This window comes from Tupaia chinensis, unplaced genomic scaffold (genome assembly GCF_000334495.1).
Source record: "Tupaia chinensis unplaced genomic scaffold, TupChi_1.0 Scaffold145367_1, whole genome shotgun sequence".
Taxonomy (NCBI): Eukaryota; Metazoa; Chordata; class Mammalia; order Scandentia; family Tupaiidae; genus Tupaia; species Tupaia belangeri.
In genome coordinates this window covers 434,060-452,252 of record NW_006205228.1, presented here as the reverse complement: position 1 = coordinate 452,252, position 18,193 = coordinate 434,060, and the positions used below count along the sequence as shown (strand labels likewise).

General features: G+C 38.8%; 2 protein-coding genes across 4 annotated transcripts in view; one reads left to right on the top strand and one right to left on the bottom strand.

Moving 5' to 3' along the window:
• LOC102467767 (Fanconi anemia group B protein-like) overlaps nt 1–4,790 on the bottom strand; it is a 31,742-nt gene extending 26,952 nt beyond the window's left edge. For both annotated transcript variants that reach the window (XR_001369701.2, XM_006167956.3), the window contains exon 1: nt 4,656–4,790. The gene's annotated coding sequence lies outside the window, so the exon portion shown is untranslated. The remainder of the gene's footprint in view (nt 1–4,655) is intronic.
• Nucleotides 4,791–4,860: 70 nt separating this feature from the next.
• The window catches only part of SYNJ2BP (synaptojanin 2 binding protein), a 41,260-nt gene continuing 27,927 nt past the window's right edge, over nt 4,861–18,193 (top strand). The window contains exons 1-2 of one of the 2 annotated variants that reach the window (XM_027768066.1): nt 4,908–5,029; nt 9,890–9,975. In XM_027768066.1, coding sequence (XP_027623867.1) covers nt 9,954–9,975 — 22 coding nt within the window. In that variant the 5' untranslated portion in view covers nt 4,908–5,029; nt 9,890–9,953. Of the gene's footprint in view, nt 5,030–9,889; nt 9,976–18,193 lie in introns of both variants that reach the window. The other variant, XM_006167953.3, reaches the window with a different exon arrangement.

Sequence of the window (18,193 nt, the reverse complement as noted above, 5' to 3'; positions counted from 1 at the left end):
AATAGTTTAACTTAACAATAGTAACCAAAACTGCATGATACTGGCATAAGAACAAAAATATAGACCAATGGGACAGGATAGAGACCTTGGATATAAATCCACATATTAACAACAGCCCATTCTTTTTTTTTTTTTTTTTTTGGATAGAGGTTTTTGCTGTAGGGCATGTGTGCTCGCTGGAAAGATAGAGAGAGACAGAGAGACCGAAAGCGAGAAATCCCCGCCGCCGCCGGGGGAGATGACCACACCGAAATCCCTTCTCCATTCTCCTCTCAGGATCTTGGGCATGCACACATACACACTGGGCGTGAGTTTGAGCCACTGGGTCCAGGACTTGAACTGTGGTCAACTATACGGGAGTCCAGCGACATAGCCATTATGCTAACTGCTGGTCCCAGCCTATTCATTTTTCGACAAAGGTGCTAAGAATATACAATGAGGAAAAGATAGTCTCTTCAATAAATGGTGTTGAAAAAACTGGTAGGCCAAAGAAGAAAATTAGACTCTCTCTCTCATCATATACATAAAAATCAGTTCAAAATGGACTAAACACTCAAACATTAGACCTGAAAACTAAGAAATCATGAGAAGAAAATATAAGGAAACTTCCATACCATTGGTCTGAACAATAATTATTTTGGATATGACTGCAAAAGCAGAGGCAACAAAAGCAAAAATAAACAAATGGGATTACATTAAATTATAATGCTTCTGCACAGCAAAGGAAACAATCAAAAAAGGGAAGAGACAATTTATAGAATGGGAGAAAATATTTGCAAACTATAAGTCTGATAATGCATTAATATCCAAAATACATAAGGAACTCAACTCAATAACGAGAAACCAAATAACTATTTTTAAAAATGGGCAAAACATTTGTATGGATAATTCTCAAAAGAAGACATAGGTATATCAAAAATGCTCAACATCACTAATGATCAGGGGAATGCAAATCAAAACTACAATGAGAAACCACTTCACTCCTATTGCTATGACTATTAAAAAAAAAAGCCAAGAGATAAATGTTGACATGGTTGTGGAGAAAAGGGAACCCTTGCACACTGATGGTGGATATATAAATTAGTGTGGTCATTGTGGAAAACAGTACAGAGGTTCACCACCCCCCCAAAAGAACCCCCCAAAACAAAAACAAAAACGAAACCTAGAGGGCAGGCCAATAACTTATTTGTTATAGGAGCCAGATTCCACATGGCTGACTGCAGGTTGAATCCTGGGCCCAGATGCTTGAGAAATACACCAGGCATGTGTGCATGAGTGTCCAAAGTCCCAGCAAGATGGAAAAATGAAGGAGAAAGGATTGTAGTATGACAATGCCCCACTGGGAGATGCTTTCTCTCTCTGGCAAGTGCACACATCCTCCAGCAATTAAGTTGAAAAGAACTAAAAATAAAGAAAACCATTATTGGGAGGCTATGGTGAAAGGAAACACTCTTACGCTGTTGGTAGGAATGTAAATTAGTCCAACCTTTGTAGAAAACAATATAGAGGTTTCTAGAAAATCTACAAATAGAAATTCTATGTGACTCAATAATCCCACTTCTTGGTATTTATCCAAAGGATAGAAAAATAATCAGAAAGACATCTGCACATCCTTATCTATTGCATTATTATTCACAATTGCTAAAACAAGGAGCCAACTTAAGTGTCCAAAAACTGATGACTGGATTGAAAAACTGTGGAACATATATACTATGAAATATTACACATGTATAAGTAACAATGAGATCCTATCATTTGACTCAAAATGGATGAATATAAAAGACTTAATGTTCAGTGAAGTGAGCCAAACTTTGAAAGATACACATTGTATATCCCCCTTCATTTCATATTGAGTGCTACTGCAGAGTTTGAGAGATCCAAAAATATAATGGTGGAGAGGGTGGGTGTAAATGCTAGAGACTGCAAGGGGAGAGTGGATGGTAGAGAGTTTGTGGTGTGTGGTGGAGGGTGGGTGTAAGATACAATGGGAAGAAACATTTGACACACAGAAAAATGTATAAAATAGAACATGTTCATTATGAAACTAACTAAATTCTGTTCTGTAGCAGGTTATTTCTTTTTTTTTTTCTGGGGGGGTAGTTTTTTCTTTGCTATAGGGCTCATGCACTCTCCAGAAAGACAGAGAGACAGAGTGACAAAAACTGAGAAATCATTCCCCACCCAGGGAGGATGGCTACACCGCAATCCCTTCTCCTCCATTCTCCTCTTGTGATCTTGGGCATGCATGCACACGTGCTCGGCATGAGTTTAAGCCACCAGGTCCAGGACTTTAACGAAAGTCGACTACATGTAAGTCCAGTGACACAGCCATTACGCCAACTGCTGGTCCCTGTAGCAGGCTACTTCAAAAATAGGTTTAATTACATGTGTTCATTAGGATTGAGGTATGCATGATGACAAAAAGAAAAATAAAACTACTATGTAATACAGCAATTCCACTACCAAGCATACATCCAAAATAAATAAAAACAGTATGCCAAAGAAAATCTTCCCTTTCATGTTTGTTGCAGTACTAGTTACAATAGCCAAGATACGGAGTCAATCTAAGTGGCTATCAGCAGATAAATGGATTTTTAAAATGTGGCATATATATTTTATGAAATACAAATAATCTATAATAAAAAAGAAAATCTTGTCATTTGCAGCATGGATAAACCTGGAGGACATTACTTTTTTTTTTTTTTTTTTTTAAAGAGTATTTTCTTTTTTAGCAGCTTTTTGCCTTAGGGTGTATGTGCTCCCCCTGTGGTGGGGAGGTGGGGGTGGGGTGGGAGGAGAGCAGACACAATAAGAAGGAAAGTGAGAAATATACCCTCAGGGGTGACAGCCATACCAGAATCCCTTCGCCTCCACTCTCCTCCTGGGATCTTGGCCATGCACGCACATGCACCCGGCATGAGTTTCAAGCCAATGGGTCCAGGACTTGAACCATAGTTGGCCACGTGGGAGTCCAGGGGACGTAACCGCTATGCCATCTGCTGGTCCTGTCATTATGTTAAGTAAAATAAGCCAGGCATAAAGAGACAAAAACTGGACAATCTCATTCATACAGAATCTAAAAATATTGACCTTGTAGAAGAGAGAATGGTGGTTACCACAGACTAAGTAATGAGTAGTGGGGTAGGGAGTTAGAAAGATGTTGGTCAAAGGATGCATATTTACAGTTAGATAGGAAAAATAAGTTCAAGAGACCTGATAGTATGATTATTATAGCTAATGACAATATATTGTATATGTTCTTGAAAAATGCTAAGAGTATTTACTAAGTGATCTTGCACAAAAATGATAACTATGTGAGGTAATGCATTTGTTACTTACATTTAATCCTTCTACTCTGTATGTACATATTTCAGAATAAGTTGATTTAATAAATATATACAATTTTGTCAACTTAAAAACAAATACATGAATTTTAAAAAGAAAAAAAGGTATACAGAAGTTCTTTGTACTTTTCATGCAACTTCTCTGCAAGAGCTAATTCAAACCTGTATGGAATGAGGAAAACAACCAAATAGAAAAATGGGAAAAAGGGCAAGACTTTTCATTGAAACAAAAAATAATAAATTAAAAGCCAATAAATGTATTAAAATAATCTCAATAATATGCATAAGCGAAAAAGCCAAATTAAAATAAGCTATTATTTTCCAACTATCATTTTGGGAAGGATAAAAGAATGACAATTCCAGTATGAAAAACAGGCATTCTCATGAATTGTTTGTGGAAGGGTGAATGGTGAAAACTCTTTGAAGTAAAATTTTGGTAAGATTTTCTACAAGTGAATATGTATGTACCCTAGGGACCAGTGCTTGGCTTAATGGCTATGTCGCTGGACTCCCATGTAGTCGACCTTGGTTCCAGTCCCAGACCCGATGGCTTAAACTCACACTGGGCACATGTGCGTGTGTGCCGAAGACCCTGAGAGGAGAATGGAGGGGAAGGGATTGTGGCATGGCCATCTCCCCTGGGTGCGATTTCTCGCTTTCTGTCTCTCTGTCTTCCTGGCTAGTGCATGCACCCTGTAGCAAAAACCTCTCAAAAAAAAAAAAATGTATGTATCTTTGATCCAGAAATTGTACCTTCTTGATCTATACATAAATACCTTTTGAAAGTTAAATAAACCTCTCCTCAGATACAACACAGGTATCGTTTTCTTAAAAGTCTGGGAACCAAGTCTTTGAAATGCAAATATCAAGGAAGACAATACCTCTATTTCTGTCACCAAGTGAGGAGCCTAAACACTTTGCTTTAAGTTGTTAAATACCTGTTTATCATATCATTGTTTTTAGTCTGCCCTCCCTTCCACCACCACCCCCCCCCTCCCCGCTTTGGATAAAGGCAATTAACTAACACAGACCCTTGGGATGAACTAAGAAATAATAGCAGTGCTGTCTAGTCTTGTCACATGAGAACATGCATGTAAATGGATTGTATCTGCTTGGCTATATAAAAGGTAAGATTTCTGTTCGTTTTTGCAACTTCATTAGAGAATCGCCTATGACGCCCATCCCATTCTGGTTTAAGGCTTACAGAATAATACAATTATTATTATTTTATTTTCTACAGTTGGGGAGCTGTCCTGAGGTGGCGAGGGATTTCATTTTTTATCTTTTCCGCGGCAATATCAAATGACTCACGTCTTCTATCTTAACTAACTTCGGCCTCCCCGACCCTGCTGCTTCCGGGGGTAAATGAGGATGGTAACTGCTCCTCGCTCGCTCACCTCCAGGTCAGCTTGGAGACCCAACGAGCGCACGCGACTCCTAGGCGCTGTTGAACCACGACTCCCAGCATTCCCAGCGCTTCTGCGCCGCCGGCTTCCTCTTCCGGTTCGGAGGCTGCTGAAACCGAAAGTGGTGTGCTTTGGCCGCAGCGGTCAGATTGATTGGCGTTCACCTGCGCGGATCACCGCCTGACCCGAGTAGGAAGCCAGGCCACCGGTAAAACATGAACGGGAGAGCCGCTTATGTGGTCACCGAGGAAGAGATCAATCTTACCAGAGGACCCTCGGGTATGTGGAGCGGGTCGTTTTTGGGAGTAGGGGACGTGAGCGGGTCATTGCAGAGTGGGCACCTCTTCTGCCAAAAGTTAGTTTACCTGGTTACGGAGCAGGGAGGCCCCAACCGAGAACTTGACCGCAATGCCTTCGCCACGTAGAAAGAATATGTTAACTTCCAACATTAGCCGGATACAGGACTGAGGAATCCGCCTCGGAATCCAGTTGGATTACCACACATATTTAGTCAGAAGGGATGTTTTTCTGTTGTTGGTGCTAGAAAAGCCTAGAAAGAAGTCCGCTTTTTAAAAAGCCAGCAGATCATGGACATCACACCCTTCTATCCCTGTTTCTGTGAGGGACCGTTTAGAAAAAAAGATTGTAAGCAGTGTGAACTTTGAATCCATCGCTGTTTTCTTGGTGCTAAATCCCTCCCTCACGCCTCCTTTCTAGGAAATTGATATACAGTGTCAGCTAAGATGTTGAAAAGCAGGAAAAGCCTTAGAGATGTGTTACAGAAGTTCCTATACTTGGTTCTGCCACAAAATTATCTAGGATGTTTGGCTTTTTATTAAAAATAAATAAATAAAAATGTTAAATCCTAGGAACCTTAGACCCTAAATCTCTGGGTATTTAGATTCAAGACGAATTTTTTCTTTTTAAACGAGCTCCTCAGATGATTCAGTTATAGCCAAATCCTAACTTGCCCCTGCTGCCCTCTTACCCCCCCCAGACACTCTTCATTAAACATGCCTCTTGACATTACTACATACTGTCTTCCTTGGACTTGATTGCCTTTCCTTCACTGCTGTTTGATTTCCTCCTTTAAGAGCTAGGACCAGAAGATGGTATAAAGGTTACGTCGCTGGGCTCTCACTTGGTCCACCATGGTTGGAGTCCTGCATCAGTTGCTTAAAACTCAGGCCAGCACCTGTGTGTGCATGCCCAAAATCCATTTCTTGCTTTCTGTCTCTTTGGCAAGTACCCTATAGCAAAAATCTCTTATTAAAAAAAAAGAAAGAAAGAAAAAAGAAAGCTGTAACTTTGGGATTACACCATCAAGGTCCAAAATTTTGTGTCTTACTAGGTCTTTGATATTTATTGGCCAAGTAACTTAAATGATATAAACCTTAGTTTCTCATCTGTAACTGTGAAATATTTAGAGCACTGCATGACATGCTGTAAGCACTCTATGTTTGCTCTTACTGTATTGTTATTGTTAATGGAGGAATGGCTAGACTGACAGTAAGTTCTGCTAAATACTATATTCAAAGAGTTACTAATAAATCAAGTACTGTGAGCTTGTCTCTGAAATGTTTGTAAAATCCTCTCAATCCTTTCTGTTTCCATTGTCACTACCTGGAACAGCCTATCACCTTTACTTAACTGGAAATTTTGCAATAGTTTAATCACCATTAATAGATTTTCTTTATAAAATAATGGCTTTCAAAATTATTCATACCTTGTTTTTTCTTTCCTTTCTTACATAAATTTTTTTATAAATTTGTCTTTTCACTCTAACATGTGCTGACTTTTGAGGTTAGCCTCTCGGAATTTTGGGGCACATACACCCACACTCCCACCCGCTGAGCGAGATTTCAAGCCATCAGATTAGGGACTGACACCTTGCTTGGCCATGTGAAATCCAGCATCTTAACCACCACATGCCTGCTGGCATACATAGTTTTTGTTTTTTTTTTTTAAAGATATTTTTGCTATGGGGTATGTGAGTTTGCTGGAGAGACAGGCAGAAGGTGAGAAATCACCCCCACTCCACAATACCTTCTCCCCCATTCTCCTCTTGTGGTTTTGGGCACATATACAGACATGCCCTGCAAGAAATCATCCCCATGCCACAATCCCTTCTCTTCCATTCTCTTTCCGTGATTTTGGGTATGCATACTCACACACCCAGTGTGAATTTCAAGCCTCTGCATCCAAGACTTGAACTTCAGTCAACCACGTGGGAGCCCAGTGTCTTAACTACTATGCCACCTACTGGGCCCATGGAAGTTATTTTCAAAGTTTCTCTTTTTTTAGAATTATTTTATTTAACTCTACTTATTTACTTATTTTTAATTTGACAAGAGAGGGACAAAGCAAGAGAGGCAAAGTGAGAAAGCAAGCCACCAGGTCTGGAACTCCATCCATGGTTGATGATGTTAGAGTCCAGTGCTCCTAACCACCATGCCACCTGCTGGCCCCTAAAGTTTCCCTTTTAAACCCAAATCTGTCTATACTTTTCATATTGTTTTTCTCTTAGGTCTAGTTAAAATATGCTAGTTCTTTTTTGATTGATCTGCAAATAAAGACATCTAATTGTTCTGCTTCTGCTTTGCCCCTTCTTTCTTCAACCTTTTGTGATACTGTTGGCGGTTTGATTCTTGCCTCTTGTACAAGACATTAATGTACTTTGACATACAGTCTTTTTGCTATGACATCTACATTATTTCCAAAATATCGTGACTAGAGCAGAGCAGAACACTGATATTACCTTTTTTGGTCTAGCCATTAATTTAAAAAACAGTCAATATAATAGGGACCAGCAGATGGCATAGTGGCTACGTCACTGGACTCCCATGTGGTCAACCGCGGTTCGAGTCCCGGACCCTGTGACTTAAACTCACAGCGGGTGCATGTGCATGTGTGCCCAAGATCCTGAGAGAAGAAGGGATTGCAGCATGGCCATCCCCCCTAGGGGGTGATTTGTCACTTTCTGTCTCTCTGTCTCTCTTTGTCTTTCTGGCGAGCTTACATGCCCTATAGCAGAAACCTCTCCAAAAAAAAAAGAAATTCAATGTGATATCATTTTGTATTTTTTGGTATTTGTACAGCAGTGTTGCTTAATGTTTTAGCTCATGATTCACTAAAATTTTTGAGCCTGTCGATCTTGCAGACCTAACGTTTCCTAATGTTAGCATTTTTCAGAAACAGGACTATCTTCAAGGGATTAATTAAAAGGAATAATTATATCTAATATATTACATCCTAAAGTAGTTTAATATCTATATTGTATATTTGTCCAAAATGAATGTGTTTATCTGAAACAATTGCATATATCCATTGAGTGGTTTCTGCGATTTTCCTAAGCATTTTCTTGTCATAGTCATATAAGTTGATTACCTATCTACACATTTAGGCTTGAATTTGTATAAAAACAAGCATCCGAGGTTTGATTGGTTTAGTTAACAAGGAACTAAACCATTTTGGTAGTGCTGTGTAGATCTTTCTATGGAAAAAATATGAAAAACCGCTAATTCTAAGCATGCATCTCTGTAAGCAGTGACATCATTCCTTGTCTTTTTATAGCTTCCTACTTAGAAACCTGATGGTTTAGTTAAGTAACTGCAAGAAAGTGTGCTCTTGTTCTGTCATGGGCAGACTATCTTGGATGTTTGCAGTGTTTGGGTCCATTTTGTAAAGCAAACGAACCACTGCTGTTTGAGCAAGGGAAGTACTGAAGTCTTGGAGAAAATTATAACAATGAAGTGAGCGAGTGAGCTGGCAGAAAGAAGCTTAGTGTGTAGCTTGGCATATTTCCTGTGTCTACTTCTTCAACCATGTCAGGAGAGGCTTGGGCTAGATGACTTCATTTCATAGCTCTCTTCCAATTCTAACTAAGAGTTCATGATTCTTTGGCCCACTCTCTATGTCACTTTATGATTCCTGCCACTTTGGCTAACTCAGTGACCTGAAGACCGTTAGGCAGTAGTCATGATCAAATTGCCTTCAGAAGTTGAATATTTCACCTTTTATCCTTTTGAAACATTTTCTCTCTCTTTTCTTTCTATGGGGTCTAGCTTGACTATTTCTAAGGCTTCTGCCTTCTCTTTCATCAAATTTAGAGTTCTTAATGTTGTAAAGACTCAGTTACTCTTAAGTGTGAGAAGACTTCAGCTTTCTTCACTGTAACAGGTAGACGCTGGCCATAAAGACAATCCTGTTGCACATTAGGTACTATTTAGGATACCTATGTTCAGGCTTGAGGTCTCAATGGATTTTTGCAAGCTATTCTTTTTTTTTAAAGAATTATTTTATTTTAACTATATTTATCATTTTGATTTAACCAGAGAGGGGCAGAGAGAGTAAGAGAGAGAGTCAGAAAGCAAGCTGCCAGGTCCGGGACTCAAACTGCGTTTGGGCATGTGGGAGTCCAATGTCCTTAACCACCATGCCACCTGCCAGCCCCATGCAAGCTACTCTTGATATGCCATCTGTAAAGGGGGAAGAGAATATTTTCTTACTTTCTTTAAAGGCCTTTCAGAGGATAGTGTGTGGGTAAAATGTTTTATTAATGAATAATTAGGACAGTATTGTCTTTCTGGCAGTGTGCTAGTTACTGTATATGTATTCCCCCACCCCTTCTTTTATTTTGCTAGTGGATACATGTGCTCACCAGAGATGGGGAGAAGAGAGAAGAAAGCACCCTCATAGGGAATGGTCACTCTGCAATCCTTTTCCATCTCTTCCTCCTGGGATTTTGTGCATGCACATAGACATGCCTGACATGTTTCTTAAGCCATTGACTCCAGGACTCAAACCACAGGGTCAGCCACATGAGATTCACCTGCTTCAACAACCAGGCCATGGCAGCCCTATCTGCATGTTTTTGTTTTTGTTTTTTTTTAATTTTTAAAAATAATTTCATCTTTGAAGCCTGAATATTGCTTAATTGATGTTACTAGGTGGAAAAGTTATCTCAGAGAAGTTAAGGACTTGCCCATGTTCTAAAGCCAGTACATTTCAAAGGATTTTGTCACAGGTCTCTTGAGTCTACTGTACCAGATACTACATTCACTAAGTAGCCATTCCTAAAAAGTTGACTGTCAGTCTTTCCCTTGACTTTTATTTTGTTACATCATGTTTTATTCCCAGAAGGATTTGAGGCATCTTAAATGACTAAGAATTTCCAGTGGAAAGTTTTTATAGTTTGGTGTTGATGGAGCTGAGGGCATATCAAGGTAAGAACCCAGAGAAAAGCAACTTCAGTAAGTCCAAACATTTAAACCTTATAGACTTGTGTGCATTGGATTTAACCCTGGGGCTGTTGCTAACAGATCTGTTTCTTTCTTTCATATATTGAATAGATCTAACAATAAAGTGTTGTATCTTTTCCCCATTGTCTCTTGATTACATAAAGTCTAGTGCCTCATGGAGTTTACAGTCCAAAAGAAACATGATTTTTACATGTAAAATGTTAAATCTCAGTGCAAAGGTGCAAATGGTTAAGGACTATGAATATAGTGAGAGGCCAAAGTAAGTACAGAAGGAAGCATGGAACTGACCCTACTGGAAAAGTTTTAAGAATGGAGCTCCTGTTAAGAATTGGAGTAGTCAATTAAAAAAGGTAGAACTTCAGTTTGTCTTATAGAATGGACAGGCTTTTGGCTAGGGCCAGGAATGGGTGAAACCCAAGCAATAACAGAGAAAATACAATAAGCAAAGACTATTGTAAGGTCATTGAGTAAATCAGCCTGGGAAGAAGGGAAGGATCATTTTGGAGATGCAAAGGGGAAGGGGTTGCTGAGGTAGGTGAAAATTGACTTATGGAGAGTCAGTGGGGCATAGTCACACTGTAATATCCTTCTTCATTTCCCAATCCTTTTGGGACTTAGAGTACACACATGCACCCAGTGTGTATTTCAAGCCGCTGGAACTGGGATTTAAACCATGCTTAGCTATGTAAACTCTAGCTCCTTTAACCACAAGGCAATGGGTCCAGCTCTAGAATAGAATTTCAAGAATATACATTTCCATGTAAATTTTAGAATCAGATTATCAATTTCTACCAAAAAAATTTGCTGGGATTTTCACTAGAATTGTATTAAAACTATATATGTCAATTTGGAGAGAAGAGCTATCTTTAAAATACCATCCTCCAGTCCATGAACATGGTATATCTTCACTCAGTGCTTTTATTAAATTCTTTCAGCAACATTTTGTTTTTGTGTAGAGATCTTCAGTATTTCTCAGAAAATTATCTGGAGAATCAGCAGTTAGCGTAATGGCTATGTCGCTGGACTCCCACATAGTTGACCGCAGTTTGCGTCCTGGACCCTGTGGCTTAAAACTCACACTGGGCGCGTGTGCATGCGTGCCCAAGATCCCGAGAGGAGAATGGAGGAGAAGGGATTGTCTGGCGAGCGCACACGCCCTATAGCGAAAATCTCTCAAAAAAAAAAAAAAAAAGAAGAAAATTATCTGTAAATACTTTGTCTTTATGTATTTAAATGGTATTATTTCTAAATTATATTTTAAGTTGATTTCTGTATACATTAACCTATCTTGCAATCTTGGTCAATTTAGTTATTAATTTTAGTAGTTTGTGTATTTTTTTTTTGGAGAGATTTTCGCTATAGGGCGTGTGCGCATGCCAGACAGACAGAGAGAGACATAGAGACAGAAAGCGAGAAATCACCCCCCAGAGAGGATGGTCACGCCGCAATCCCTTCTCCTCCATTCTCCTCTCGGGATCTTGGGCACGCATGCACACGCGCCCAGTGTGAGTTTTAAGCCACAGGGTCCAGGACGCAAACTGCGGTCAACTATGTGGGAGTCCAGCGACATAGCCAATACGCTAACTGCTGGTTCCCAGTTTGTGTATTTTTATTTTTAGATTTTTCAGATTATTTATATAGACCATCATGTTATCTATGAATGAAGATACTTTTATTTCTTCTAACCTTTTTCTTTATTTATTTTTGTCTTGTTTTGTTGCACCGACTGGGACCTCCAGTTCAGTGCTGAATAGTAGCAGTGAAAGTTGACATTGTTTTTATGTACTTAGTTTTGGTTATTAGCTTTTTTTTGTACATGCTTCTTATACTGATGAAGTTGCCTTATATTTTTGGTGTACTTTGAGTTTGCATCATGAAAGTCTTGAATTTCACTACTTCCTTTTTCTACAGATGATAATCTGCAGATAATCATGATATCGCGATAATCATGGGATGTTCCCCTTGTTTTATTACTTGACAAACTTGTTCACTTGATTGACCAGTGTTAAAACAATCTTGTATTGTTCAGATGAACTCCATGTTTATTCTTTTTATATATTGCTGGATTCAATTAGTTAATAATTTCTTGAGAATTTTTGGGTTTATGTCCTTGAGGGTTATTTGCAGTTTTATCTTCTTAATTTTTTTTTTTTTTAAGTTTTGTCATAGGGCCTGTACATTCACTGGAGAGAGACAGAGTGTGAGAGGGAAAGTGAGAAGTTAATCCCTGGGGGATGGCCACAGTATAATTCCTTTTCTTTTCTTCTCCTGAGACTTTGGGCATGCGTGCACACACTTGGCATGATTTTTCAAGCTGCCAGGTCCAGCTCAAACCATGGTTGACCATGTGGGAGACTAGTGCTTTAACCACCATGCCACCAACTGGCCCCATAATCTTTTTTTAAATCTTTGTACCAAGATAATCTCATTTTTATATTAATAAAATGGATTGAGAAATAGTTTCTGAAATTATTTAACTATATTGGGGAATTTTTTTCCCCATATGATTGGAGCTAGTTCTTCCTTAAATGTTTGTTGTAATACACAAGTGAAACTAGGTTTGGAGTTGTCTGTGTGGGAAGATTTTTGATTATGAATTCAGTATTTTTTATGAGCTAGGAGATAGTTTTAATAAATATATACTCAGGTATTCTCCATATTCTTAAGTCAGTTTAGCTTGTGATTATTTTTAAGAATTTTTCTAAGAAACCATAATTATTGATAATACTACTTTATGTTAATGTTTTTAGGATCTACAGTGACAATCTATTTTTTTATTTCTGGTATTGGTAATTTGTAAATTCTATTTTTTCACAATTAGTCATGCTTACTAGCCAGTAACCCTTTTAAAGACCCAACTTTGGGGACCAGCAGATGGCATAATGTTAATGTCGTTGGACTTCTATGTAGTCTACCACGGTTCAAGTCATACCGGGTGCATGTGTGTGTGTACCCAAAATCCTGAGAGGAGAACAGGGGAGAAGGGACTGCAGCATGGCCATCCCCGCTGGTGGAGTGATTTCTTGCTTTCTGTCTTTTCAGTGAGTGTATACACCCTACAACAACAATCTCTCTCTAAAAAAGAAAAGAACCAACTTAGACTCTTAATTTTTTCTATTCTATTGATTTTGCTATTATTTTATTATGTCTTCTTCATGAATTGACCCTTTTTACACTGTGAAATCCTAGTTTATCTTTTATAGTATTTCTTATTCTGAAGTTTATTTTTTGTGCTGTAAATAGGGCTACTCTAGCTTTAACATTTATAGCATTTGCTTGGTATTAATATGTCTTTGTTCAGTCTTTTATGTTTAACTTGTGTTTACTCGCATAGTTATGATTTCAGGCAGTATTTATTTCTTCGTAGAGACCCAAATTTTGATTCCATATTTTTCTTTTGCCTGAAGAATTTCCTTAAATATTTATCATAGTGTAGGTATTCTAGGACAGATTCTTTTAGCTTCTGTTTTTCTGAAAATGTGTTTATTTTTGTCTTATATTTTGAAAGGTATTTTCACTGGATATAGAATTCTAAGTTGATTTCTATTTTTCTCTTAGTGTTTTCAAGATGCCATTACATTGACTTTTGTCTTACATAGTTTTTTTTTTTTCTTTGTGAGAAATCACCCCCCAACGGAGGAAGGTCACACTGCAATCCCATTTCTTCTTGAGATCTTAGGCATGCACACACACGCTCCCAATGTGAGTTCCAAGCATCCTGGTCCAGGACTCAAACCATGGTCCACTACATGGGAATCCAGCAAGGTAACCATTATGCCATCTGCTGGTCCCTGTCTTATATTTTTCAGAAGATCTCTTGTCATTACCTTTGCTTCTTTGTATATAATGTATCCTTTATACCTCCAGCTACATTTTACTTTTTCTTGATATACCTGATTTAGAACAATGTGATTATTATATACCTTGCTGTTGTTTTTATTTGTGTGTGCTTATACTTACTGGAGTTTATTTACCTTTTAAAATATGTTTGTTTATAGGTTTTATCAAATATGAGCCAGTTGTTTCTCCAGATATTTTTTCTCTTTGCCATTTTCTCTCTTGGAAGTTCAGTCAAAAAAGAAAACAACTATATAGGCTGGCAGGTTGTGTGGTGGTTAAGGACACTGGACTCAGACATGTCAGTCCACAGTTTGAGTCCCAGTCCTAGCAGCTTGCTTTCTCACATTTCCTCTCTCTCTGTCTCTCACTCTGTCTTTCTCTGATCAAATTAAAATAAATAAATAAAGCTAAGTAAAATAATTCTCCCCCCCAAAAAAGAAAATGAGTATTTATATATGTATATACATATGCATATATTGATAAATGCATTTTAGGTTTGTTTTTACTTGACAAAGATTTTTATAGGATACAAAATGTGATGTTTGATATAAATATATGTGTGTGTGTGTGTATATATCTATATATAGAGAGACATACATTATGGAGTAATTAATCAGGGCATATAACCTAGCCATCACCTCAGATTATATCCTATTTATCATTTCTTTGTGGTGAGAACATTTAAAACTTCTGTTTTAGCTATTTTAAAGTCTACAGTATAGGGACCAGCAGTTAGCATAATGGCCATGTCACTGGACTCCCGTGTAGTCGACCGCGGTTCGAGTCCTGGACCCAGTGGCTTAAACTCATGCCGAGCGTGTGTGTGTGCATGCCCAAGATCCTGAGAGGAGAATGGAGAAGGGATTGCAGCATGGCCATCCGCCCGGGGGGCAATTTCTTGCTTTCTGTCGCTCTGTCTCTGTCTTTCTGGCAAGTGTACGCACCCTATAGCAAACAACTCTCCAAAAAAAAAAAAAGTCTACAGTATATTATTATTAGTTATAGTCAGCTTGCTGTGCAGTGGAGCACCAGAATTTATTCCTCTTATCTAACAGTAACTTTATATTCATTGGCCAGTGTCTTCTTTTCCCATCCACTCTTCCCTGCTACTAACCTCTGGTAACCACCATTACTCTATTTCTGTGAGATCAGCCATTTTAGATTTCACACGTAAATGAAATTACATGCATTTGTCTCTCTGCCTCTCTCTTATTTCACCTAGCATATTGCCCTCTAGGTTCATCCTTGTCACAAATGAAAGAATTTCCTCTTTTTTAAAGGCTGAATAGTATCCTATAGTGCATATAGGAGAGGATCTTCAGAAAGTTCATGGGAAGTGTGCTTTGTAAAATTATTGTACATGAATTTCAAAGGTTTTTGCACCAAAATAAACCTGGACTTTATTATTATTATTATTTCATATTGCCTAAAGGTGCATACGCTCACCTGGGAGCAAGAGAGAAAGCATCTCCTCATTCCCATGGGGTGTGGTCATATCACAATTCTTTTCCTCCATTTCTCCATCCCATCATGATTTGAGGAATGCATACACACATGCCTGATGTGTTTTTAAACCAGCAGGGCTGAGACTTGAACACATGGTCAGCCATGTGGAATCTAGCTCCCAATGCACAGTGCTTAATCATTGTGTTACAGAGGATGACCCTTAAACTTATATTTTAAATCCATTTTTTCTCTTTTCTAAAATTATTTATTTTAATCTTGTTATTATTTTTTTAATTTGACCAGAGAGAGAGAGAAAGGAAAAGTGAGAAAGCAAGCTGCCAGGTCCGGGACTTGAACCATAGTTGGCCATATGGGAGTATAGTACCTTTAACTGCCACGCTACCTGCTGCCACACCAAATCCATTTTTTTTTTTACCAACTTTTGAAGTACCCTCATATACCACATTTTAAAATAATCCATTCATTTGTTGATAGACATGTAGGTTGTTCTTCTATGTTTGCTATTGTGAATAATGCTGCAGTAGACACAGGAGTGCAGATATTGATATAGGATGCTGTTTTCAATTCCACTTGTGTGATCGCTAGATCATATGGGAATTCTACTTATAGGTTTTGTTTTAGTTTTTGTTTAGAGGTTTTTGCTATAGGGTGCATGCGCTAGCCAGAAAGACAGAGAGAGACAGAGAGACAGAAAGTGAGAAATCACCCCCCAGGGGGGATGGCCACGCTACAATCCCTTTTCCTCCATTTTCCTCTTGGGATCTTGGGCACGCACGCACATGCGCCCGGCATGAGTTTAAGTCCCCTGGTCTGGGACTCGAACCATGGTCGACTACATGGGAGTCCAGCAACATAGCCGTTACGCTAACTGCTGGTCCCTACTTAAAGATTTTATGAACTTCCATACTGTTTTACAAAATGGCTATGCTAATTTGAAATACTACCAACACTATATAAGAGCTCCTTCCCCTTTCTCTACATTTACAACAACATTTACCTTTTTGATAATAGACATTTTAATAAGTATGAGTTGATAATCATTGTGATTTTAATTTGCATTATTTTGATGATTAGAGGTATTGAGCATTTTTTTCATATATGTGTTGGCCATTTGTATGTCTTTTGAGAAATGTCTATTCAAGTATTCAAGTTCATTGACCGTTTTTGTTTTTTTTTTTTGAGAGGTTTTCTCTATAAGGAGCGTGTGCTTGCCAGACAGACAGAGAGAAACAGAGACAGAAAGAGAAAAATCACCCCCCAGGGGGATGGTCACGCCACAATCCCTTCTCCTCCATTCTCCTCTCAGGATCTTGGGCACACACGCACACGCGCCCGGCGTGAGTTTTAAGCCACCAGGTCTGGGACGCAAACTGCGGTTGACAAGGTGGGAGTCTAGTGACATAGCCATTACACTAACTGCTGGTTCCCGACCATTTTTAAATAGTTTCATTGTTTTAGGTTTTTGGTATAGGGTGTGTGCACTCATCTGAAAAAGACAGAGAAAGGGAATGTGAAAAATCACTCCCGATTGTTGTTGAGTAGTTTGAATTTCTTGTATAGTTTAGATATTAGCCCCTTAATCTGGTTTATGATTTACTAATATTTTCTCCCTACCTGTGGTTTATCTCTTCACTCTATTATTTCATTTGCTGTACAGAAAGCTTTTTGATACAATTCCATTTGTATATTTCTGCTTTGGTTCCCTGTGCGTTAGGGGTCATATCTAAAAATATTTCAGGCCAGATCAGTGTCATGGAGGTTTTCTCTGTATTTTTCCTAGTAGTCTCATAGTCTCAGGTCTTTACCAATGTCTTAAATACATTTTTAATTAATTATTTTGTAAAAGAGGTAAGATGAGAGTGCATTTTCATTTTTCTGTATGTGGATATCCAGTTTACCCATCAAAAATTACTGAAGAGACTGTCCTTTATTGTGTGTTCTTGGCACTTTGTCAAAATACAATTTACTGGGGGCTGTTAAGTGGTGTGGTGGTAGGGTACTGGACTCCCACATGGCCAACTGTGGTTCAATTCCTGGAACTGGCAGCTTGCTCTCTCACTTTTCGTTTCTCTTTTTTTTTTGGAGAGGTTTTTACTATAGGGCGCGTGCGCTCGCCAGATAGAGAGAGACAGAGAGACAGAAAGCGAGAAATCACCCCCCCGGGGGGATGGTCACGCCGCAATCCCTTCTCCATTCTCCTCTCGGGATCTTGGGCACGCACACACACGCGCCCGGCGTGAGTTTTAAGCAACCAGGTCCGGGACGCGAACCGCGGTCGACTACGTGGGAGTCCAGCGACATAGCCATTATGCTAGCTGCTGGTTCCTGAATAAATAATTATTTTTAAAAATACAGTTTACCAGTGATGTTTGAATTTATTTCTGGCCTCTCTATCTCAGTTTATTGGCCAGTGCTTTTTGTTTGTTTGTTTTATACATTCAATCACTATACGTCATTTAGATTGTAAAGAGATTTTACCCAATGTAATATACACCGTACACCAGGTGAGTTGAGAATACTATACAAAACATCATCAACAGGCAACCATATCTGTGTCCCACAAATGTCTAACTCCTCCATTTTTTCCCAAATTTCCCTCCCTGCACTCTCCACCCCTCCCACTGTGTGTTTGTTCTTAAGCCAGTAATATATTGTTTTGATTACTATAACTTTGTATATATTCTGAAATCCATTAGTGAGATTCCTCCAGCTTTGTTCTTTTTGCTTAAGATTGCATTGATGAGTCTCAAGCTGTAGCTGGCCGCTGAGCATTCGCACTCCTGGATCTTCAGTGCTCGCGGCCACCATCAACGTCGCTGGAGTTCCTCAAGACTCATCTGCGCCACCTGCCCCCCACACACTCTGCCCTCATAAG